This window comes from Sciurus carolinensis, chromosome 8 (genome assembly GCF_902686445.1).
Source record: "Sciurus carolinensis chromosome 8, mSciCar1.2, whole genome shotgun sequence".
Classification (NCBI taxonomy): Eukaryota; Metazoa; Chordata; class Mammalia; order Rodentia; family Sciuridae; genus Sciurus; species Sciurus carolinensis.
This window is the reverse complement of record NC_062220.1, coordinates 60,422,585-60,447,575: the sequence shown is the minus strand read 5'-3', so window position 1 is coordinate 60,447,575 and position 24,991 is coordinate 60,422,585. Positions and strand designations below refer to the sequence as shown.

The following is a 24,991-nucleotide window of genomic DNA, read 5'->3' as shown; positions in this document are numbered from 1 at the left end:
ATCTGAATCTTAGTACCCCAATTGAGCAATGAGGAAACTGAGTGCCAGACAGAAGAAATGAAGTGCTCTGGGTTTAATAAGTAACTGAGCTGTGACTTGAACCAAGGTCACTCTCCACCATCCAGTTTTTCTATAGAATTTTGATTAGCCATGAACAGATTCCTACACTGATACTCAATGTGCCTCCCATCCCTTTCCACACATAAGAACACAAAAGGAGAAACAAATTGATTGAGTTAATAATTGGAAATCATTATCTAGGTGCTGTGCATTTCCACTGTGGTACCTTTAGTTCTGACCTAGAACACTGTGTCAATTCCATACAGGAGATATTTACTCAATTCATTCTATGCAAGGCACTGCATATGGGGCTAGCAACACTGGAATAAAAGACCCACTTCCTGTTTTCAAAAAATGCAGGGCGTAATATATCAGGCTGTGATAGGTGCTATAATAGGGCTGCAATTTTTAAAATGAACTACAGAGGAAGCAAACTTATGTATTGCTGAATGGGGGATAAAGATCTGAGCACGGATGTCATTTGAGCAGAATAAGCTAGAGATTTTCACAGGAAAAAGTATAAAGAAAGAAAATTCCAACAGAAAACAGAGCATGAACAGGAAACAAAGGCGTGAGAATGTTGGATTTATGTAGAAGGGTAAGAGAAGAGAGTAGATTTAAGTATGCTGATCTCAGAGCCAGCTAACCTGGGATCAAATCCTGGCTTCATCTTTTACTTGTTGTTAGAATTTAAGGTGGTTGCTTAGCCTTTCTGAGCTTCAATCTTTGTATCTATACAGCGGCAAGGCTAACATATTTTTGTGAACAATGTATTAATAAAGCAGTTTAACTTGTGTCTGGTACATAATTATATATAAAAAACAAGTATTGGCAAGTATTGGTTTGTTTCAGTTGCATGTTTTTATTTGTCTGTGTAAACTATAGGAAGTGAATGGGACAGTTGTCCTGCACAGAGCTAATACAGATTCCAGTCTCAGTAGAAATGCGTGAAAGATTTGGGGATTGAATGAAGCTTTAGAGTCTTTAGCAGAGGGCTGAAAACATAACTTGGTGGTACGGTGCTTGCTTAGCACACTCAAGGCCTTGGGTTCAATTCCTAGAACCTCAGAAATAAACAAAAAAGATTTTAGAGGAAATAAACACCACAGATACTGTTTGTTTTCTTTTCATTGTTTATCTTTCTTGGTGGAATGCAGAAAGGTAAGGCAGCTAATATTACAAAGGTATCATACCGCTTTATTTTATATACACATACACATTTATATAAGAAAATGCTGGAAGAATATTTGCTAAACTGTCAGGAATAATTATGTTTCATTAGTGTAATTTACCTCCAGGGTGATATAATGTTTACTGTGTGCTATGTTCTATTCTAAGCTCTCTATAAATATTAGCTCATTAATCATCTTAACCAAATAAGATAGGCATTATGAATTTAGCACATTTTACAGATAAGGAAACGAAGATACAGAAAGGTTAATTCTGCAAGGTTGAAGAATAAACAAGAGATGGTCTATTTTATGTAATCTTCTTTGTGCTTCTCCAGGCTTTTGAAGATTTCTATATTGAACATGTTAGTTTAATAATATAAAATAGAAGTTTTAAAAACACATCCTGGAGCACAAGTGAACAGGTCTTTAAAAATATTGATTGTTCAGTTCATACTATGTGATTAACAAGAAGAAAAAGCTCTTATATATTTTTCTTCTTAGTCTCCATCTTTTTGTTTTGGGAAATAAATCAATGAATTTTGACAATGTTATTTCCAAAGAAAATGTGCTTTCCAGTAATTTAGGATCATCTGCTCAGAGGCATAGGAAAAGAGTATCATACAATTAATAAATCAAGTTTGACACTGTATGCATTTAATGTATATATATACCTAAATGTATGTAATCCTGCTTAATTTTTCAGTGATCTCCTACAGTATTTACTTAGTTCATTCATTAAACCCTGGGACAATTGAATATGTTTGACAGAATGTGCCATTGTTTAAGCTCAAGTTATTTAGAGTATGAGTAAAATGTTAACATTTAGAAATAAATGGAATATGGAGGAATGTGGCTTCTTTGGAAGTTGTGGTTTGAATATAGTTTGTAACAGCACCCACCCCCAAACTCATGTAGGAGTTTAATGCTCAAAGTCAGATGTTAATGGTATTAAGAGGATGAAAACTCAATCTGGTTATGGTGGGGCTTTTGGAAAGTGATCTAATCAGAGAAGGTCACTAGGCTGGAGACCCCATGATTAAACCCTGGTAACTTTATAAGAACTGGGATGGAAACCAGACATGCATACTACCCTGCATGCTCCTTGTTTCTTGCCATGTACTACCACATGCCACTTCCAGACTCTGCCAGCAAGAAGGCCATCATCAGAACTAAGCCAAGTCCAGCACAGTGCCCTTAAGCCTCAAAAATTACAAGCAAAATAAATCTCTCCCTCATAAAGTTAATCTCTGTCAGGTATTTCATCATAGTGATGAAAAGCTGATAAATATATAGGCAAAGAGAAATAAATGGAAAGTAGTTTATACTATTTTTAGCTGAGGCAAAAAGTTTATTATATTCCCACTGTGGTAATTCATTTTCTTTATAAACATTATTTACTATAGAATTATAATATTTATTACCTGGTATCAAATTTCAAATTAATTATATTCTATCATAATAAAGTATTAATTTTTTTCATAACTTCAATTAGAATTGGATACAAACTAAAAAGTCTGAGGGATTAAGGGATGCTTGATCCTGTTTTATTTTTTCTTTAAATTGTTACAATAACATGGCTTTTATTTGTTACCACTGTATGTTTTGCTTAGTGGATGATTAATATATCTAAAAGCAGAAAAATTACTTTAACAAAAATTTACTTATAAAATATAAGCATAATGAATTTGCTACAAACATTATTAATTTAAAAGCAATCATAAACTCATCATCCACCACATCTCATCCCTAGTCCCTGAAAGTCACTTGGAAGAGATTCCCAAGCTTAACAGCTTCATCTCCATTTATTCAGAGCTTGTTTAACTTTTGTGAAAAGCTTAAATAAGATCTGAGCACAGGAAATAATGACATTTGACATGTAGTATTTCCAATCAGTGAAGGGAGATTTAGAATTAAAAATGCAATGGAATAAGTTCTAGAGTGTTCTGAGGGCACAAGGGCTGGGTTTCTTACCCAGTTCTGGTAGTAAGAGAAGGCTCTCCAGATAAGAGACATGCATGCTATGTTTTGAAAGGATGAGTAGATGTGTACCAGACTAAAAAGATAGGAAGATTATTGAAGGACAGTGATTCATACACAGCATGTAATAAAAGTGGGGAAAAGTTAACAAAGATCTAACATGATTGCCATTGGATCTATCAAAGCTTTCCAAAATATTCCTGCTGCACCATATTTTTCTTGTCATGAGTGCGTAACCTTAGCATTTACCCCTTTCTCCTGGAGGGATAGCATGTTTTCCTAGTGAAGGGTGCTGTACCTAGAGCTGAAAAGTTGAGTCACAGCACCATGTCCACAATGTCCCACTTGCTTTCGGTAGCTTTAGGTAGGTGTAGCTTTAGGTAGGTTCCTCACTCTGATATTTGTCTACTTTCTTTATCTTAAAAATGTGGGTGGTGTCAATAACATTTAGCCTGTAGAATGGTTATGAGGATTAAAATGAAGCACTTAGAAGAATGCCTGGCCTATCCCATTAAATATTGGGTACTATTACTTGGTAATCATTGCATGTATGTCTCATCACCTTGAGTGGATTGGAAAGACTCTTAAAGGTAGGGGACCCACCTTATTCACCTCTACTTTCTACATAATAACTGATGTGTGCAAATTAAAATATTCAATTCCTATGTTTAAAAAAGTAAAATGTTAGGTTATGAAATGATACTTATTCCAATAGTGATGTCATCCTTAAATATTTGGTTCATGGAAAAGTATACTAAAAATAGGTTGTTCTATAGAACTTTCAAAGATTTATTTCTCATTATTTTTCTACCACTGCCTCCCCCACTCCACTGGTGGCGCATTTAAAGGAGACTTCTCTTGTACATTTTTCACACATAAAATGAGATGGATTTGTTAGAATTTCCCTTCTTTTAACACAGAACATGTATTTCCAAGAATTAGTTTAACTATTGTTTTGTAATATCTTAACAATGTTGTGTGTACAAACAAAATTTTTCCAGCTGAGTCTTTAAAAATAACTAGAATAGAGCTCTCTACTAGTAGGATAACTAGTTATGTGGACAAATTTAAAAATATCCATCAATGATACTACAGCAAAAAAATAATACCCATGGAAGGATGTAAATATGTATTGAAAATTATATATTATAACTTTTAATTATACAAAGGCAAACAATCAAGGGCTTCTATTTGCCAAAGGAGGTAAAAATCAAATGATTTGGCTAAGATTCTTTGGAAGATAAACAGCAATTTTGAGAAACAGAATTTGCAGTATAACCATAGTCCACGTATTTTGCCTTAGGCAGTTTTTATGAATGGGAAATGTAAATTGTTTTGCAGAAAGGACAATCAAATTCAGTTATATTGCCCCAGGATATTATTTCGGCAAAAGGCAAGACATGATCAGATATACATGCATGGGAAACATCTTTTTCATTTTTCCCTCTAGTTTATGGTTCAGAAGATTCCTTGGATAGCAAATGTACCCCAGCAAATATTTTCTACCCTCTTTTAAATTCATTTCATTGGATGAACTATAGAATTGAAAAAGTAAGACCCAGAATTGAATCAATCCTGGTAAATCTCTCTTGCCACAACCCTTTGATTACTTGGTGATTCCATATTCCAGAGTCTTCTGTGACTCTGCATTGAGTCAGACATTTTTGGAACATTAACTGAAGAGTCATGGAAGTTGAGTGACTTTTCCCCACAACTGGCCAAGCCTGTTGAAGCTTCAGAACACTCCCCAATCCATTTCAGGGTACAGATGTCACTCCTACCAGCATGTCTTTCCCTGCACTGCAAAATAAGTGCTTATTCAACACTCTTTGACACTAACTTGAGGCTAGTATTTGATATGGCCGCAGACCTGGATGTGTGTAATTTTACCCAATCACCATATTTCCATCTCATTCCCTACTCAGCACGAATTTTTCTGTTCCTTTGATTAAGGTTGACTTTTGAAACAAGATAATAAGGCTAATTAAAGCCAGAATTGTGTCTGGTTTTGCACAAATTATGTCTCTACCAACTGGCACTATGCCAGATATATAACAGGTGCTCAATCAGCATTTAGTGAATGAATAATTGAAGGAAAGAATGAAGGAAGAAAAAAAGGAAAGAACCTCTTCATCAAATTATTTCCAAGAGTGGGTGATTTGGATACTTTGTTCTCTCATGCTATTTTTCATGTTTGACACCAAAAGATAAAATGACATATGTACTTGATAAACATTAAATGGCTTCCGCACATGAAAGATTGGCTTCATGCATTTCTTATATAATTTTTAAGAATAACTTAACGTGTTAATAAGTCATTTGTAGAAATCAATACAGATGTCTTACTTGATTCTGTACTGAAGACCACTTAAAGGAATACAATTTGCACAAGAATTCCAAGGTACATTTATCAATACTTCCATCTAAATGATTGTGATTTTCTGGTTATTTTTAATTAACAAAGGTACCATTCATCACTGGTGATTTACATCTCTAGAATGTGCCAGCTAACCACTGGTTTATCACCAAGAATCTTTGGAAAAGCACACATGGTATCTGGGAGCAGCTCCAGACATTTGCATTATCATTATTTCAGCAGCCTGCTGAGAATTCTGTAGGCTGGATCCACTTGGAACAGGGGTTATTACTGAAATCCATCATGAAAAGTGTCTGCATGAAATAACAAAAGCAAGGCAGGACATTTTTACCCAGTCAGGAATTCCAAAACTACATATGGTGTGAGAATTCCAATCTCTTCACATCTACATTTTTAACATGTGTCCAGTCAAGGATTTAAAACACCAACACCCTTTGTTTCATTCTGGTCTACAATCAAAGTGCATGGACCTAAAGAACAAATATTTAAGGTAGTTTGTTGTTTTTTTAAAATACTCACTGTAGGATCCTTGCCAGCCATTTTGCACTCTTCAACTTTGATCGTAGATGCTGGCCAGAAAACCTGCTCAGAAAGGAAAACAGGTTGCATAATCTCACTTGGCTATATAACAGCTCAATGCTCTTCGTTGACTTTTTGCTAACAGATTCCCTTAAGACATTTCTATATTTTTGCTTTAAAATTCTTCCGTATTTTATCTTATGAACTCAATACTATGTTATTCTAACAACTATCTTTTTGTTTCTTTAACAAAAGCCTTGCAATAACGATGCACATTTACTAACTGTATATTAAAATAAGGTCATTATTAATATAAAGGTATACAATTAATGCATATTTTGTTCATTTTTATTCATAACATTTTTCCCAACTACTTATCCCACAATGCATTCACATATATGCTGCCTTCAGTTTAGTATTACTTTTGCTAAGTCACAGAGTCTGACTAGTAGATTTACTTAAAGTGGCCCCTATATCTTTTAACAGCTAAAAGAGCTTGGATGAAATCCAGGAGATTCTCCGAAATACTATGCCAGTGTTTTAAGACACTGTTGTCTCGTCTTGGGTCAGGTCAGATAGTAATGATTACTTTTTTCAGTTGTTAGCTTGTTGCTCATTTTAACAATAAATGCAAAATTTCTTTCCTATAATAAATTTATAATTAATCTTTATTTCTTTACTCCAGTGAAGTTCAGTTATTTTATTGTGAGAATGAATGATAAATATAGGCCACACTTGTTTAAATAACTGTGCACTGAAGACTGAAGTTCATTTTCAATCCTGTGTGGATTACATACACCAGTGAGGCAGATCTTCCTTAAACATGGCCATTTTGTTCATGCTATACCCATGCTTCTCTTTTTGTCTTTCCATATATGTGAACACAGGAAGTATTTTCTCATGTAGCTTCAGGTTTTAGTTTAATAAAAACCATGAATCTAGACAGGGAGAACTGAACTCATAAATTTTCAGACCATGAAAGAAAAACTTCTCTGATACATACGACATGTGTCTAGCATTTTCTATAATTCTAATGAAATACATATTCTTTTTTATTATATTTGAAATTCTTAAAGGAAAAAAAATGGCACCCAGAAGGTCAAAATGGCCCTCATGAAAATGACAAACTTACACTCAAAGGTTCTTGACTTATATTGTTAATATTCAGGGACAGAATGTGGTCTTTGCTGCCCACATAGATTCGGTCCTGATCTTCATCCATTAGTAGTATCCTGTAGTCTAAAGGGTGGTGGGAGAGGCTGAAGTACTCAGAGGTCTTGGTTTCCCGGAGCTCTGTAATAGTGAACAGCACATGTAAAACTATAATGTCTTGGCTCTATAATTCTATGATTTCAATGAAAAGTCTTACAAGAATATTTATCAAAAACGTCGATACATTTTTCTCCTAAAAATGGAGATATGTTAATGGACTACTGTCTTTATGCTCAGGAAAAAACAAAGAAATCAAAAATCCAGTGTTAAAGGTTATGGTAATACTATGTGATTCAAATTATGCACATGTGCAATAACCTCCAGTTTGTTTTATTAGGGGATGCCATTGCTCAAAACTAGTTAAAATAGATGAATCATAAAATATATAGTAGTAGAACAAAAAGCAAAACCAACAGCATTGAGAATGTCTTATTTTCTATGAATGTTCTTTTCTTAGCTTTAGTACATTCACCATTTTAGAATCATGTCCTATTCTAAATAACTTGTTTACTTCCTCAACATAATTTTAATTAGTCTAACATATTTTTCTATAAATAATTTGAAAAGAGATCTATTTTTCCATTTTATCTCATTCAGGTGGCAATGTTCTTTAAATGACAGCAAGCCTATGAGTGTATCAAAGGGAAAATATGAAATTTCAAACACCTGAATCTTTGTATTTTAAGCATCTCAATGATCTGTGACTCATGTTCTTTTAAGTTCATTTACATTTAATATGTGCCTGAGTAGTTGCCCTTTAAGGACAATGAATGTATCACGACAATAAAAGCAGTCAATAACCATTGGCACAGAAGCAATTTTCTCTGCAGGCAAAATGTTCCTTTGCACAATTTAAGACTTTTCTATTCAAATGATTTAGGATTTTTTTTTGTTGTTGTTCTTTTGATTGATTATGATCTTAAACTCTATGAAAAAAAACTGCTTTTGGAGATTACTGCTCCCAAGATGAACTGATTCTTAATTCTAAATCAGATTTCTAGAAACTTTGATATGGTTATAGTTTCACAAACCAATGGAAAAAAATGATACTATTACTTATAGATGTCAAGAACTATATTCTTTAATACATATCCTACATGAGAAGATACAGAAGTCACAAATTTGACCTGTTTTCTAGGCACACCAGTTAAGACGGTCTACCATAATCTTCTCCAGGTAGTTTTAGTTGATGATATTAAATGTTATCCAAGTAGCATATTGTAATGCCAGACTGTGGCACCAAACTTTCTGTGATACTGAGCAAGTTACCTAACCTCTCTGTGCCTCAATTTTCTCATCTGTAAAAAGCAACAAAAACAGAGCCTTGGGAACTGAGAATTCCCGTGAAAATCAACTGAACTAATACATGTAAATACTTGAAATGAGTAACAAAAAGTGTTCAATAAATTATAATTCTTATTACTTTTAGTAGTATTAGTGTCGAGTTTGCATCATTAATTATAAAACAGAAAAGAATTCGGCTAAAATGGATACATGTTTTCCTCCTTTTAACCTTTTTTTTAATTTAAGGAACTCACATTCATAAAATTAGTAACACAATATTAAAGCACATTCTCAGATATACTGTTCATATAATAGTAAAGTATATGATTTTTAATGTGGAAAAATAACTAAGAAAAAATTTTCAGAAGAATTTTGAAAAGCAAAATTGTGAGAACAGACAAGAACAAAATACAGGTAGGTCATTGACAACAAGGGATAAGATATAGATCTTTGCAAATTAGATTAGGGCTCCTGAGCACAGGCGAGTGTGCTGATCTTCCAGTTTCTGAGCCTCACTAGACATCATGGACAGAATGGTGACATAGTTAACAGGTGGTATCACTGACCCAGAAACTGGGACAGCTTCTTTTATGAGGAGATGAAAAAAGGTGGCGGGGGGAGGTAGATATCATTCACAAAAAATGGTCAGTCCATGCTAGAGCAGAGGTTAAGGCTAATAGGAATCATTTCTAAGAGCCAAGAACACAGGATCAAGGAAAGTGTCACTCAAAGGTCAGAGAAGACACAGATTGTTTTCACTCTGCCTAAAATTCCAGTGTTTTACCAAGCTTGCTTTTTCATTGATGGGATGCAATTCACAGTTATGCAAACATCGTGGATAGGTTATAGCTTGGGCAGCAGAAGAGACCTGAACTAGTATCTTTTGTATAAATAATTCTCCAGTGAAATAAATAGAATAAAGCTATAAAATGACTGAGTTTTGGCCTCTAGGGCCCAACCACTGGAGGGGGTCTGAATCACAGGTCTACCATTTCATTTTGATATGTACTTATAAAACTCTCCGAATCCAAGCATCCTCATCTCTAAAGTTAGGATATTAATAAACCTGCATCCTCACTGGGCTACTGGGAAAATTTAAATTGGATGTGCACATTAAGTGAACCTTAGTTACAGTGATGCTAGTTACACAGGATACCTATTTGAGACATGGGGCAAGACATCCATACTTAGCCAACAAAGAACAACTCCTTACATGAGGGAGGAAAAAGGGAGAACTAGATTGTTTAATTTATATTTAATATTAATATATCTAATATTTAAACTTTTTAGATGTAGAATCTACTTGAATTACTTGAGAAGGAGAGTACAATAATAAAATAAGACAATCTTAAGGGAAATAATTTGAGTATCTGGGGTAACTTTGGAGTGTGAGAACTGAAAGACTAAGAAAGTTTTGGTCACCAAGATATAATGCTGATAAACTCCAGATAGACTAGAAAGGGAAGGAAGAATTGATGTGACAAACACTTAAAATCAAGGATATGGAATGACTGTATTTGAGATTGGGCTGGGATAAAGAGAAGGCACAATTTCTCCCAAAGTTTAGTTTAGGTTTATTTTTTTTTCAAAATATTCCGATTTTTTTTCCCTTTTCTCCCTCTTTTCCTAATTCGTATTGAAATATAGTCAAGAGTGTGTTCTTAGCCAGGAAAATAGCCCCAATTGATTTTTGTTTGCAATTATTAAACAATGACAATTCTCTTCTTTACCTGTTTCATTAGAAAATAATCGATATTTTACATTAATTCAAATACCAGAGAGAGCAATAACCACATCAACTTGAAGACCTTTCTGGTCCAAGGATTTTTAATCTATGTTCCTGAGTCATAAAGCATTTTCAGATTTAATTATCTGTAGCTCATTGACTGTTTGACAGCTGTTAACCAGGGAAGATTTACTTCAGAAGTGCCCTTGTCATGATAGGAGCCTAGGCTATTTTGTTAAAATGCTATTTAAATTGCTTTATTTCTCCTATTTTAGAATAAAGAGATGAGTTCAAAGCAATGAGAATTTTAGCTATAAAAATAATGACCCAAGAATCTATCATTTTGATTCAATGTAGATCCAACTTCTGTAAATAAGTGATTCAATTACTTGGCCACCAATATGCAGAATGACTGATTTAATGGTTTGATTCCAGTGAGAAAAGAAATCACAATTATTATTAGTTCCTCATCTGAACAAGTCAAAGAATGGAACTGTCTTACATTTCTTTTCATCTTAATGATGTCATCCTTTTTACAGCATCAGAGGTACAGCTACTTGTGTTGTTTCTCAGGCCATACTCAACTGATTGAGAAGGGACTTGGCTGAGAGGATGTAGCATTAGAAAATGCAGCTCCTCAAAGGGCAGCATAGGTCTCCAAGTTCCTGGGAAAATCTCCTGGGAAACAGCATTAAAGAAAAAATAGAACATGTTTCTCTCCTGAACTCCACATTATTGTAGAGTTCCATGATGGAAAATCACTGCAGTGCCTTCTATGCCAATGTTTCTTGAGGGAAACTTTACAGCACAGTATGCTCACCTAAAGTTTATGTGTTCACATGAACTTTGCTTTGTAATGGAAGCCACTGTGAGACTTGAGAATTTAACCCAAACTAGAACAATACATTCCCCAAAATATTAACACTAGCATTGTAAGCTTTTGAGTCTACTTAAGAATAGTCAGTATATGGCTACAGCAATTAAAATTAAAACAACCAATATACAGTAATATAACTGTCAATAACACTCCATTTCAGCCACATAAGAAATAACCTTTGGTTTCTGTTAAGCCAGAGATTTTAAATATTTCTGAGGTGACTAAGTCATCAAGAATCTTATTCATGTGCTCAGGAATGTAATCTTATTGGAGAGTTTATAGTGGTCCCTTTTATGAATAATATGCATTTGTTAAACTACATAGAAAGGGAGTTCATATATTCAGAATACATTATTTATCTTTGGTCTTTTTGAAATTCCAAAATAGGCAAAAAATTATTTGCTTGAAAATCACTTCCCAGAAGTCTCTCACTTAGAAGTATATACAATAATTAATCATTAATTATTTAAAACTCATGATGTACTATTAATTTCTTATTCAACATATATTTATTGAATCCTTTCACACAAGGCTGGACATTTTGCACAAACAGAGGACGCAGCTATGAAGATATGACCTTGTGACAACTTTAAGTCCTACCTTATGTTCTGTTATTTTGTTTGCCTAGACCAGTGCAACATCCCTCCATCATAAACTTAACTCTGCCCCAGGCAGAATGCACACTGCAGATTTCAAAGTAAATCCTTGGGATACCTTTTACTTAAAAGATAGTGCTACTGACAGGTTAATTTCCTCTCTTGAAAGTCTTATCTCCAAGAATTTTAAGTAGAGTGGGCTCAAATGACCCATCCTCTCCCTGAGGCTTAAGGTTTTGCAACTGGGTTAGAAACTGAACTTCACCTGTCCCTCCAGGAAAAATTGCAGATAAAAATTGCAGATACAAGAGCAGTAAAACTTTACCTGACTGAAACTACAGCTCCTAATTTCTAAAGTAAACAGAGACCAGAAGGCAAGTTGTTAAAATCACATTTGCTCAAAATTAATAGCCCCCATAACACCTGTGGGCTCACCAGTAGGAGTAACTGTTCTAGGTGCTTTATATACTTATTTCATTTGATTTTTCATTCAAAGCTTCTGCATTAAGTCCTAATATTATTCTAGTTCCACATACAAAGAAACAAAAATTCAGTGTATTTAAGCAACCTAACAAGGTCACACAGTAAGATCTGTGATTCAAAGAGAAGGCTGTGAACTCCATCAGATACATTCTTGCTTTTCTAATCAGATGGATAACCTCATCACTTATTTGTTGAGTTTCTATTGTGTTCTTGCCCTGCACATGAGTTTTTCCAATATCCAATCAAGTCCAAGAAATGCCTCAGCCTCTCAAATCTAGACTGCCAGCTGGGTAGAGACCACACTGCAAACAACTTGAGATAGATCAAATCCTAGGATGAATTACTGAGCAGAGGACCACTCCATGTGCTCATGACATTATCTCTGGAGGCCCAAGAGGTTGCAGGAAAGTGGGTCAGACTTAGTTCATGCGGAAGATAAAAGGTTCTGCTCTTCTGTGTTTCTTGAGAGATGGGCATGATTAGCTGAGTGGAAGCAAAATACCAGATGCATGAAAGAAGGAATGAAAGACACACTTCAGTGAGCCTGGCCAGAGAAAAGCAAGAGTGAACACGGGATGTACTTCCCAGGCATTGGCTCAGAGGGAAGATTAGCAAACATACAGGAGTCTTTATAAAGACAAAGTCTTGCTCGGGTTTGCCCCAGACAGCCCCAGTTCATGCTCATTTTCCCAGCATAATAATCAATAGTGCCCCCTTTCATTCTCAAAAGATTCATGGTTTAGTTGTTAAGTTATATGGTCATTGTACTCTTAGGTCCCCTCTCCTTAATTGTCGTGAATGGCTTTCTATTACTTTTAGGACCAAATCCAAATTTTAACACATCCTTCAAGGCCTGGCCTGATCTGGTTTAAGATGACCTCACTAGAAATGTCAATCATCACTACTGGCGTATTCTCTTTGCATTCTTGCCCTTTTTTTCACATCCTAAAACTTGCTGTACTTTCTGCCTCAGAGCCTTTAGATATGTTTATTTCTCCTGCAAGATTTTTCCTGACTTCTAACTCCTACTCATAAGTAGAAAAATAGTTTCACTGTAATTTAAATAGAGCTGCTTCATTAAAACTTCCTTGACCCGTTATGTGAATTCTCAGGTCTGCTGATATTTACTTTTATTTTGTTATTCTGTTTTTTGTTTTTTGTGGTTTTCTCTTCTCTGGACGGCTGCCTGGAAGACTATTTGAAACTGGTTCAAAACGCCATGGGCTGGGGATGGGGCTAGCACTGTATGACTTACTAAGTTCCATTTTTGTCTTTGAGGGCAAAACTGATTCTGAATAAGAGACCATGTTTTTTCTTCAATAACATTCTACCTTTTCTCCTGCTATGTTGAGTTTTAAGATCTTCAATTTTGGTGAATTAAAGATTTGAGCATTAACCAATAAAATGAGAAAAAAAAATCATCAACTTTTAGAACATTAGGGTTTTTTTAACGAGTTTTTTTTAGCTGTATATGGATACAATGCCTTTATTTTATGTGTTTATTTTTATGTGGTGCTGAGGACCAAACCCAGTGCCTCCATGTGCTAGAAAAGTGCTTTGCCTCTGAGCTACAGCCCCAGCCCCAATATTAGGATTTTTGTGAAATAATTCATCCTGATTAAAAAGCGGGGTGTGATCTTGGTGTTGGGGGGTTAGCTTTGGGATTAGTTTACAGAGGTTGAAATTCTACTTTCATCTTTTGTCAATACAGGATTTTCCCTTGTCCCCATTTACACCTATCCTGTATCTTAAGTCCTTCGTCTTCAACGTAAAAAGAAGATTATTTAGTAAACAGAATGATATCTAATTTTCCCTGCAGTCATAAAACTATCTAAGAAAATAATTGCTTTTTTACTATTTGCAAATATTATCTACTACAAGCATTATCCATATATTTTGTTATAGAATATCCATTAAGCTAATGCAATGAATATTTCATGTTATAATAAATCTGGTAGAAAAAAATGGGTGTTCAAAAACTTATCTTAGAAATACAGCTACAGTAATGCCCCTGTGCATTTTCGGGATAAATGAAATAAAAACAAAAAAACCCTCATTTTTGTTATCCTATCTGAAACAGATTCTATTTCTGTTGTGTGGTTCAGTTAAATAGAGAATCTTAAATTCTGACTTTCCTTCTTTCAATCTAACTTGGAAGACATGAAAGCAGATTTCAAAGATTTTACGTGCCAATCTTTGACTCCTTGCTTGGGAAGCAATGGTCACATTCTATCTCAGCGTATGAAGAACATTCAATGAGGGAAGAGCTCAGATGTCTCGAGAGACTGAAACGAAAGGAAGTAACTTCTGGAAAGCAGAACTGATCTGAAACTATTGCTAAACCATAGGGAGACAACATATACACTGAGATGTCAGCATCAGCGGTGTTCGTAGGTCAGGAAGGCCTCAGTTTCAGAGTGTCCACTTGAGATGTAAACAAGGGAGATAAACTTGTGGAGGAGAAAGCACTTCATCTGACACCTGCTTTCTAGAGTTCTTGACATCTCTGGAAGAACAGCTATGGGGCAAAGTGTTCAAGAACTGTGAACACTAAGATGGAGTCTAAGATGGTCAGCAAAATATGAAAACATAACAGAAAGGAAAAAAATAGTTAAAAGCAAGGGAGTGTATAATTACAATTGAAAGTGCTGTCTGCTAAATATAATACTATGCTGATTACAATTGTTTATGTAGAAATTTCCAGATATGGAAAACATTTTCTTATGCTGTAAGTTTTTAAATCAGTGAATATTCAATATGAAAACAATTATTAAAAGTTCATTCACAAAAAAATAAATGAAACTGGGAGTTAAATATTGTAAAACACAAATATTGAAGACCATGAGTGGTGGGATGGACGTGTAAAGACAGTCGAGTACTTGAGACCAATGGGCATGAGTGGGAAGAGATGGAGAATCAGCATGGTGTTTCATGCCAGCAAAACCTCAGGGATGAAAGAACACACTAGATCCCATTCTCCACTCCCAAATCCCACTGTGACCACAGTGGAACCACAGAAGCAAGATTCTGACAATAACATTAAACACATCTTCACAAAATATGTCTCACATACAGAGTTTCTATGTTTTCAATAAAACTTGCTTGTATACCTTTTAGCCTTCCAATGGAACTTCTACTCAGATACTGTAATTACAGCGAGAAGAGAAGGAGACCCATGTGCTGAGTGAGGTCTCTTGCCCATTTTACCCTCATAAAGTTATCTGATCCTTTATGCCACGGGTTCCCATGACATCAAGCTTGTGTTTGTATATAATACGTAGGCTCTACACAAAATAAAAATACTCTTTGAGGCTTATATTTACACAATCATTCAATAGATGGTATACAAGACAGGGACTTGGTAAAAAGATGAAAAGTTTTGGTCTCTCTCTCCAAGAGGACAGCTTTGAGTGGGGACACATAAACTATTGCAGAAGAAGACTCCAGAAGTAGAGGGAGCACTGGAGAAGGAAGATTAAGACTTGCTGGGTAAAACCAGGAAATCTTAGAAGGAAGTGCTTGAATTTATTTCTTCATTCAACAAATTTTAGTTGAGCCACTTTTCATAGTAAACTAAAAGATCACAATAATAAATGCACAAAGTACAGTAAAAGACAAGAAATGTTCTGACAACAAGGGCAACTGCCTTATATCAGGGATCAGAAAAAACCGCTGTGAGGAAGTGTGATGTAAACTGTGACCTCAAGGATAAATAATGAGCTAATAAAGAGATAAGCATTTTCCAGAGAGTTGGAAGGAGCTTGTGTGGAAACCTGAGGCAGAAGATTCAAAGGATGATCAGAATTTTTGGAATTGCTAAAGAAGCAGATTTGTGTGGGGATTTCTGAGCAGAAATGAGGAGCCAAACAATATGCAAAACTACTTACAAACTGCTTGAATGTCACAGCAACATGAAAAGATGCAAACTCCCTGAATGTCAAACCAAAATGGTTGGATTTTTCCCAAGTCACTTGAGATGCCAATGAAAAAATTTGAGAATGTATAGGACATAATCACATGTAAGTTTTTTGAAAAGATAATTCTGCTAATGAAGAGTTCTTTAGAGATTATTTTTGATAAAATATTAAGTGAATGGTAGAATAAAAAATATTTGTATACCTAAAGTATGACATGTCTACATAGAAATATATACACAGAAAGAATTTCTAGAAAAAAATTCAATTTATTAATATTCTTCTTCACACTGTATTCAAATAGAAGAGTCTGATAACACTGAGGGCTCACTTTGGTGTCCTGATAGTTTAAAGGATTGTAATTACTCTTTGATCAAGAAACAAGCAGGGCAAACTTTCTTTATGGACCACTGTGATTTACATATTTTCTCAAACAGAAGTTGAGTTGCATTGCAACTAACAAAATGTTGAACTAGACAAGAAGGAAATACATATTACTAACTGGAAAACAGCTACATATTGCCAAAAATTCTCTATCTCTAGATTCCTTCGGAATGATGAAAGGCCACCCACAACTTTTAGTAAGACAATTTGGAAGTTAACAACCCAGCTCCCCCAACAAACCAAATTCTTGAACTATGTTTTCAATTGATGCATTCTTAATTCCATTTTCATTTGAGCACAGGGAAGATATAATAAACTGTATACTATAAAATCTCAATTTTAAGGGGCCAGACTTTATGAAGTCTGGCCCCTTAAAAAAAGATATACAGATGTTTTCCTAAAGAGAGAGATGTTTTGTCTAAATATTATTTAGTTCAACGTGACTCATTGTTTAATCAAGTTATTGCATTTGGCTTGAAAACAAGAAAGAAGGTTGGAGAACTCTAGAGGACAGTAGAGGCATGTTTCTTTCACTTCAAACACATTTGTCAGACATTCAATGCAGAAGTCCCCCTGTCTCCTTCTTTTTCTTGTATCTTTCTCCCCTGACACAGTCTAAAATACAAGGTCAGTGACTCTGCAGCATTCAGCTGCTGGAGAGGAGATTTAAACAGTCCTTGGGAGTGTGCTCCTACATAGTAATGGAGCTATCCTTTGATTCTTTTCAAGAGAAGCATAAAGGATCCAACCATGTTTCCTGCAGCTTTGAAAGCCCTAGGCTCATCATAAACACAATGGCTCTTCAATGTATATGCAAGACACTTCTCTTTTCTTCCTGCTAGACTGTGAGGCCATTTGTTTTCAAATTTCACGTGATGGTATTTTGTAGTGTCATCACTCAATCTTTCAAGAGAAGATAGTGTTGCACATTTTTTTTTTTGTTTTGTTTTTGCTCTGGGAACATAATATTTATCATTCTTGCATGCACTTCAAGGAGAATAGCAGAAAGTGAGACTCAAAGCTTATTTATTTTACAAGATGGTGCCGCCTTCATGAGGTAAACATTAGCCATGACTGTCTCAATTTCAGTGTACAAATAAAATCTTTTGGTGGATATAAGGCACACTTAAGAGAGGAAATGGCAAACCATAGAAACCAAAAAAGTTTAATCGGAGTATTAATGGCTCTTGGTCTATTTTTAACATGGAAGTAAATTTATTTCCATGTACTTATGGACACTTTTGAATCACAAATATCAAGAAGCAAAATGTATTTTATTGGGCAAAATGAGAGGCGTGCATATTGAGGTGATATTTGATAAACATGAGTTTATTTGATTAAACTTCACGCTAAGCAATTTAAGTGACTCAGTGGGATTAAGTCAAACAAGCCACATTATGCCATACATCCAAAAGACTGGATAAGCAGGTTTATGGTTAGGTATTTGCCTTTGGTTTCTTTTCATCAAAGAGACATACAAAAGTTGTTCTTCCCTATTTTTAAACCTTTGCAAGCACTGTTACTTCATAAACAGTGAATTCGAAACTAACAAAGATTATCTTTTAACATTCAAATGGAAAATTGTTAGTGTGATTCAAATCACAAGTCAATTTAACCAAAAATACACAGAAAATTAAAATGGATTTCTCTCTCCCTCTCTCTCTCTCTCTCTCTCTCTCTCTCTCTCTCTCTCTCTCTCTCTCTCTCTCTCTCTCATTCTTTCTCTCTCTCTAACCCAATGCATTTTCCTGGAACAAAATCTGGTTTTTGAAGACAGTTCTAGTTCTACTGTCAAATCTTGGCACTGTATCTGACTAGTTATGTGACCTTAGGAAAATTACTTAAATTATTGGTGCCTAAGTGTCTCCACCTGAATGATGGAAATAATAATACCTGTCTCCTGGGACTATTGTGCTAATTGAATGAGAAAATAACTGTGAAGCACTTATAGCCTCAGAGCTATCACTCATATTTGATGGTCTGCATGCCACAGAATTCAGTTTTTAAACAGTATTATTTGTGCAATGTCCTACCTTTAAAGCATAACTTTATAGTTGTTTTCTGAGTTAATTTTTACTAAGTAAAATATTGAATTATTGTCTAGTTAGTATTAAAGTGCCATCAGTATTACAATTAAAAATGACATCTCAAAATTTTAGCAAAAATAATTTTTGTATTCTAACATCAAAATAAACAAGAACAGTAAAAACAATTTTGCATCACATCATCCAATTTTAATTTACCACTTAACATTAATTGATTCCTACCAAGAATATACAAAATACCTATACATTTTATAAGAACAGTTCATCACAATAATTCTATTCACTAGGTCTTATAATTTTTTCCACTAAATATGTGAAAAAACTGCAAATGATTCTTGAGAATCTTTTCCAAATTTTGAATGTAAGGGCTAGTGCCCATGGTCTCCAATTCTTCCTGGAGGATGAGACTACACTCAACTGATGGACTTGACCACCTTCACTTTTTTCTGAGCATAGCTATGGTTTTCTTTCTTTCTTTTTCTTTTTCTTTTTTTTTTTTTTTTATGGTATTGAGGAATGAATCTGGGGACACTGCTATTGAGCTACATTCCCAGTCATTTTTGTTTTGTTTATTTTGTGAGGGTTGCTGGGATTACAGGTGTGCACCACTGTGTCTGTCTGGTTTACAAATTTTAATGCACACAACAGTTCTTCATGTTGCTTATTAAATATAAATTTTTTAAAGAAATAAAAATTCTTAGGAATAAAAATATTTCTTTACAGAAACACTTAGTTAGTGAGTATTTTCAGATCTGTCCATTGAACATACAAACTTGCTGCAGTACCAAGGTCAGTGCAAAGAAGAAACTATGTCTTCCCAAGTTTGCCTCCTTCAGTCAACGCAGACCTCAGCTCTCTCCTGCTCAAGGAGGGGAGATTCCTGAGACTTACCTAGGAGTCAGTCCTACCTGATTTTCTACATTACAGTTCTATCTTACTCTCTTCAATGTCTGGGTCTTATTTTTGACCTTTAGACTCAAATTTGCTTAAAACAGTATGCACTGCCAGGCACAGTGGCACACACCTGTAATCCCATTGGCCCAGGAGGCTGAGGTAGGAGGATCTCAAGTTCAAAGCCAGCTTCCAAAATAGCAAGGCACTACACAGTCTAAATAAAAAACAAAAAAGAGCTGGGGATGTGGCTCAGCGGTTGAGTGGTCCCAGTATCCCCCCACAAAGAGTATGCTCTTTGTGAAGAATTAATATCAATATGTGACAAATAGGAATGTTTTTTGGAGGTATTTATAAGCTAATGTTTAACAATGCTTTATATTTAAAACTACCTGACAAATAAGAACTCAAGGTCCTACAAAACATTTATCTTTCTTCACAAAGCTTTGTGAAGGCCAGTGATAATTTAAACTATTGTCAATTTTCCTGTTTCCATGAAGAAGTGAGAAGAGTCTCAAAATGTGTGAAATGGAAACAGGAGAGAGGGACTGAACCCCAAATGCATTTGCAACACTTGTTCAAACTTTCTGCTCGGTTTTGTTCATAGAAACTCTGATTTATATGCACGTGTGGTTCAAAAGTTCACGAACTAGCCAATTATTAGACCTTCACAACTATATTTTACTTGAAAAAAAAAAAATCAGTATTTTAAGTTCTCCTAAGATCCACACTTTTTTCTGCAAAATCTTATCTGGCTGATTTTCATGCATATACTACTTATCATGCTATTGAACCAAACATTTGTACAATATTATTTTCTAAATTCTCATTTATTTTCATTACAGTCCTAGAAGGTATAGAATGTCAGAATGTGGGCCCTTGGGTGACAGCATCAATGCAAATAGCCCTCTTTGACACTTTCTTGTGTTATATAGAAGTAACTTGGAGCCTCAGTTTATGTATCTATAAAATAGGGATAATGATATGATTGTTGTGTGAGTTGTTTATTTGAAAAAAATGAGTTAATGCATTAAATTAGAGCACTTCCAGTTATATTATACTGCTCAGAAAATATTAACTGTTATCATTATTCTTACTTTCAAGAAATACTGCTAGTCTTCCTCAGAGAGGTCAGACATCTTTCTCAAAGTCACCCAATAAAAAGTAGCCAACGAAGGAAAACTGAAATGATGTCTTTCTGGCTTTGGAACCACTGCCTCTTCTAGCACACTATTCCACTTTTGCACACTTTATGTGCAAACCCTTAGAGCTCTATTGCACCATCAGTGAACCATGTCTCTGTGTTCCTTCCACCATAACAGATCCCTGAAGAACTCCTGCTTTGCACCCAGTACATATCCTTTCTTATGCTCATTAGACACAACCAGATTAACTTATCCCACATGTCTGAGTACTCCTTAGAAAAATTATTTATTTTAGAAAACTTTAGAACATTCTAGAGAGACTGGAAGATCACACTTGTTTAATGATAACTGTTTAAACTGACCTGGATAAGGTATTCAATTTTATATCCAATTTGGGAAAAAGGGAGGGAACAGAAGAAAAAGGGTTATTTGTTAGGGTTGCCTGACTTCAAGTATTTGTCATTCACCAGGGAAGAAACTTGAAGAAAGAGTATTATAAAAAACTCTCAGGTGTTCAGTGGTGAAGAAAAAATGTTCCTAGGTTTTCATTTAATTTTTGTAGATCACAATAAAAGTACACTTAGGTTAATGAAAAATTAAATATCTCAACCATACAAATACAAACCCAACTTTCTTAACATTTGAGTCAGTGAACACTCAATTGCTGTCAAATAGCCATACACTTTTAAAGGTGCACTCTCATCTCCTATATTCCCTGTGCTGTGGGCTGGTAACATCTATGGCACTCTGCCAGTTATGTGGATCACCACACCTGAATAGCACTGGTATAGAATAGCTTTATTATTCTTTTTCCAAATGTAGTAAGAGCAAAACTCACTAGGCACCCTCATTTGACTTTTCAAGCACTTAGCACAATGAGTCCATCATGTGATGTGTCAATAAGTCTTCCTGTGCTGAGAAGTCTGCACAGGGTTTACCAAGCAGCAGGCATGGGAGCCACTGCTACAAGCAGGTGAGGTGGCACTGTGGGAAGCTCATACTAGACAGGACGAGTGCAGCAGAGGACAACAACAATCTTGTTCTCATAACCTGTTTTTTATTGGTGAGTAGATCATCTCAGTGGCATTTGTAAATGAAGGGGCTTAACTGAATATTCAATAAAAATCCTTTTTAATATTATACTTTTTCCAAGTTTAAGAATTCCTTAAACTACCCTTAAACCCTACCCCAAAGTAAACTTTGAATTCTTTCAAATTTTATCTACAATGCATTCTTCTTTCCTGATATTAATTTTCTTTGCTACACATGCAACCAATCATGGTTGTTTTAAGAAGTTACATGACCTCTGAAAAAGGGTTAAGCAAGTAAATGTAATTAAAACTAAATTTGTTTATTTCTAGTTTTCTCTGATTTGATATTCAGAAAAAAAGTTTAACACAAATTAAGTACAGGACAATAAAAATAAAACTACTTCAAGAAATATTTCTGTCTGGAATTGACTAGGACTCTGCCTCCTTAGACTACTCAAGGTTAAGCTAACTTTTGAATGCAGTAACTCCTGTACTCTCTGGATTAAAACCTCCATTAAAACAGTGCAATGGTAAACAATTCCTTTCTCTGTCTACTACATAATTGTGCCCCAAATCAAGTGGTTTAAAAACTATTTATTAAATGATGACTCTACCACCTTCATGTCTCTAGTACCTAGACAAGGCACTGGACAGCACTCAAGGTCAGTCAGGTCATTGGGTGCCATATTCCAGCCTGCTAAATAGTTCTTCTCTTAGCATAATTGGGGGGAAATTTTAGACTTCTTTTAATAACGGCTAAAAACACTTCTTAGTTCCATTCCTCTTATAGTTTTTGTTGTTTTTATTCTTCAAAGAACTACCCTTCATTCCTTTTACTCAGTATATTTAGAAAATACAGGGACAATGCTCTGAGTTCACATTTTTCTCCAAGTTAAACATTCTCTCTCTCCAAACTTTCCTTTATCTCATTTTATTTGAGTGTTTCTTTCTTATGCATGTAATTTATGCAGCCTGTGCATTTTATACAAGATGGTCATTTTTCATCCCATATTTTCATTTCATTTTTCAATTTAGGATGGGTCTATTAAAGTGACTGCTTAAGGAATCTGGATCAAGGAATTCCTTCTTTTTCTAAATCTGGAAGACCTCTCTTGAAACTGAGCACGGTCTTTCCATGGGGGATGATAAGATGGCTCATAAACCTACTTCAACACCCTTACTGTCATCACGTCTCACAGCAACACATGCTTCTTAATGCAAGAGATTTTACTGCCTTTTAGTCCAGATTTTGAAGGTCGTATACAGCATGATTTTGCAGCTAAGTTTCTAAATTCAGCCTTTAGTATGTCTACCTAATTCTACCATTAGTAGATAATTACTTAATCTTCTACATTAATCTTATTTACTATTCTGCAAGAAAAAGAATACAAGAACACTTAGCCTTCATTTTATATCATTTATAATTAGATTTTCCACCTAGAATGTCTAACAACAGAAGTCACAATGCTGTTTTAGTACTGGTGACAATTGATGAACTTTGATGTTTTGCTGAGTAAATAAATGAAAAGATAAATTAACAGAGCTAAATAAATATTTTTTTCTGATTTTAAAGCACTTGTTAATTTATTTTTAAGTGATAGACTACACAATATTCTTTGGTGATCTCTATGTCATGCATAATATAATCATACACATAAATACCTTTTCATAAAAGTGGTTGCCACTGATTGTAGTAGAAATACTGTACTTTTTCATAAAAGATGCTCAAAGAGAAATGAAATAAGCACTACAGTGAGGAGAAAGAGTGAAAGATGCTCTCCATTGGTGCAAATATAAATGAACGCAAGTCTTTTACAGTTTGAAATGTGAAAATGTGTACAACAAAATAGGTGTACAGAAGGTCACCTTCAATGTCTTGCCATAGGTAAGGAGTTTGTGTGCAGAGCAAAATGTTATAAACCATAAAGGAAGAAAAAAGATGAATTGAAATACATTAAAATTTAGAATTTCCATGTGGGCAAAAATACCATTGTTTGAAAAGCAAGCCAAGTAATGGGAAGAAGTTGTAAACACATATAACCTATAAAGTGCTCAAAATTAGACTGTATAACAAACTCCTAGACATCAATAAGGAAAAGATAAACTAAAATAAAGTGAACGATGACTTGAAATAAATGTTTCACAGATATCTAAGTGACCAAAAAACATTTGAAGATGTGTTCAAATGCATTAGTAATTTAGAGATTACAAATTAAAACTGCAATGAGATGCCAATACGTAGCCACCAGACTAACTTAAAACTTCAGTTTTTAAATAACAATAAAAAGTTGTTGATTTTCAAAATTTTTCAAGGACATCAAACAACTGAAATTTCTTATATTGCTGGAAGGAATACAAAATTCTATGACCACTTTAGAAAAAGGTTTGGCTATATCTGATCAGTTTAAACCTATGTATACTATATGATCTAACAATCCAATTCATAAGTACATTCCAAAAGGATATGTACAAGAATGTTCACAGCAGTTTTACTCATCAAAGTTCTAAACTCCAAATGACATAAATGTCCATTGATGGGAGACTGGATAAACAAATTTCTGTAGTTTTTGTAAAACATCACTACTTTTTTCCCCCCTATTATTCCAAATGTCTTTATTTATTTTTTATTTATTTTTTATTATTATTATTTTTATTTAGCTTTTAATTATTTACAGACTGCATTTTGATTCATTGTACACAAATGGGGTACATAATTTTATTTCTATGGTTGTACACAATGTAGATTCATACCATTCATGTAATCATACATGCACATAGGGTAATGATGTCTATCACGACATCACTACTGAGTAACAAAAAAGAATAAACTTATATCTTCACCAAATAATGTCAATGACTATCTCAAAAAATATTAAGCAAAATAAAAAATCCTATACAATTACATTTAGATAAATTTCAGAAACATTAAAAATTATTCTGTGGTTGTTATGGTTTAGATATGAGATGTCCTCCAAAAGCTCGTGTATGAGACAATGAAAAAAGATTCAGAGGTGAAATGATTAGATTATGAGAACTATAAACTATTTGGTGGATTAATCCACTAATATGAATTAAGTGGGTGGTAACTGCAGGCAGATAGGGTGTGGCTAGAGGAGGTATATCCCTGGGGATCTGCCTTTGGGGCTTATGTTCTGACTCTGGTGAGTGGAATTCCCTCTGCTTCCCGTCATTCCTGAGCTGCATTCCTCTGCCATGCCCTTCCACCATGACTTCTGCCTCACCTCAGATCTAGAGTTATGAAATCAGCCAACCATGGACTGAACCTCTGTAATTGTAG

At 34.6% G+C, this 24,991-nt stretch overlaps 1 protein-coding gene across 1 annotated transcript in view; it reads right to left on the bottom strand.

Moving 5' to 3' along the window:
- Positions 1 to 24,991, bottom strand: part of Sema3c (semaphorin 3C) — a 157,432-nt gene that overhangs the window by 70,110 nt on the left and 62,331 nt on the right. The window contains exons 3-4 of the mRNA XM_047560600.1: positions 7,238 to 7,398; positions 6,106 to 6,168 (exon numbers count right to left, since the gene is read on the bottom strand). Of these exons, the coding sequence (XP_047416556.1) occupies positions 6,106 to 6,168; positions 7,238 to 7,398 (224 nt within the window). The remainder of the gene's footprint in view (positions 1 to 6,105; positions 6,169 to 7,237; positions 7,399 to 24,991) is intronic.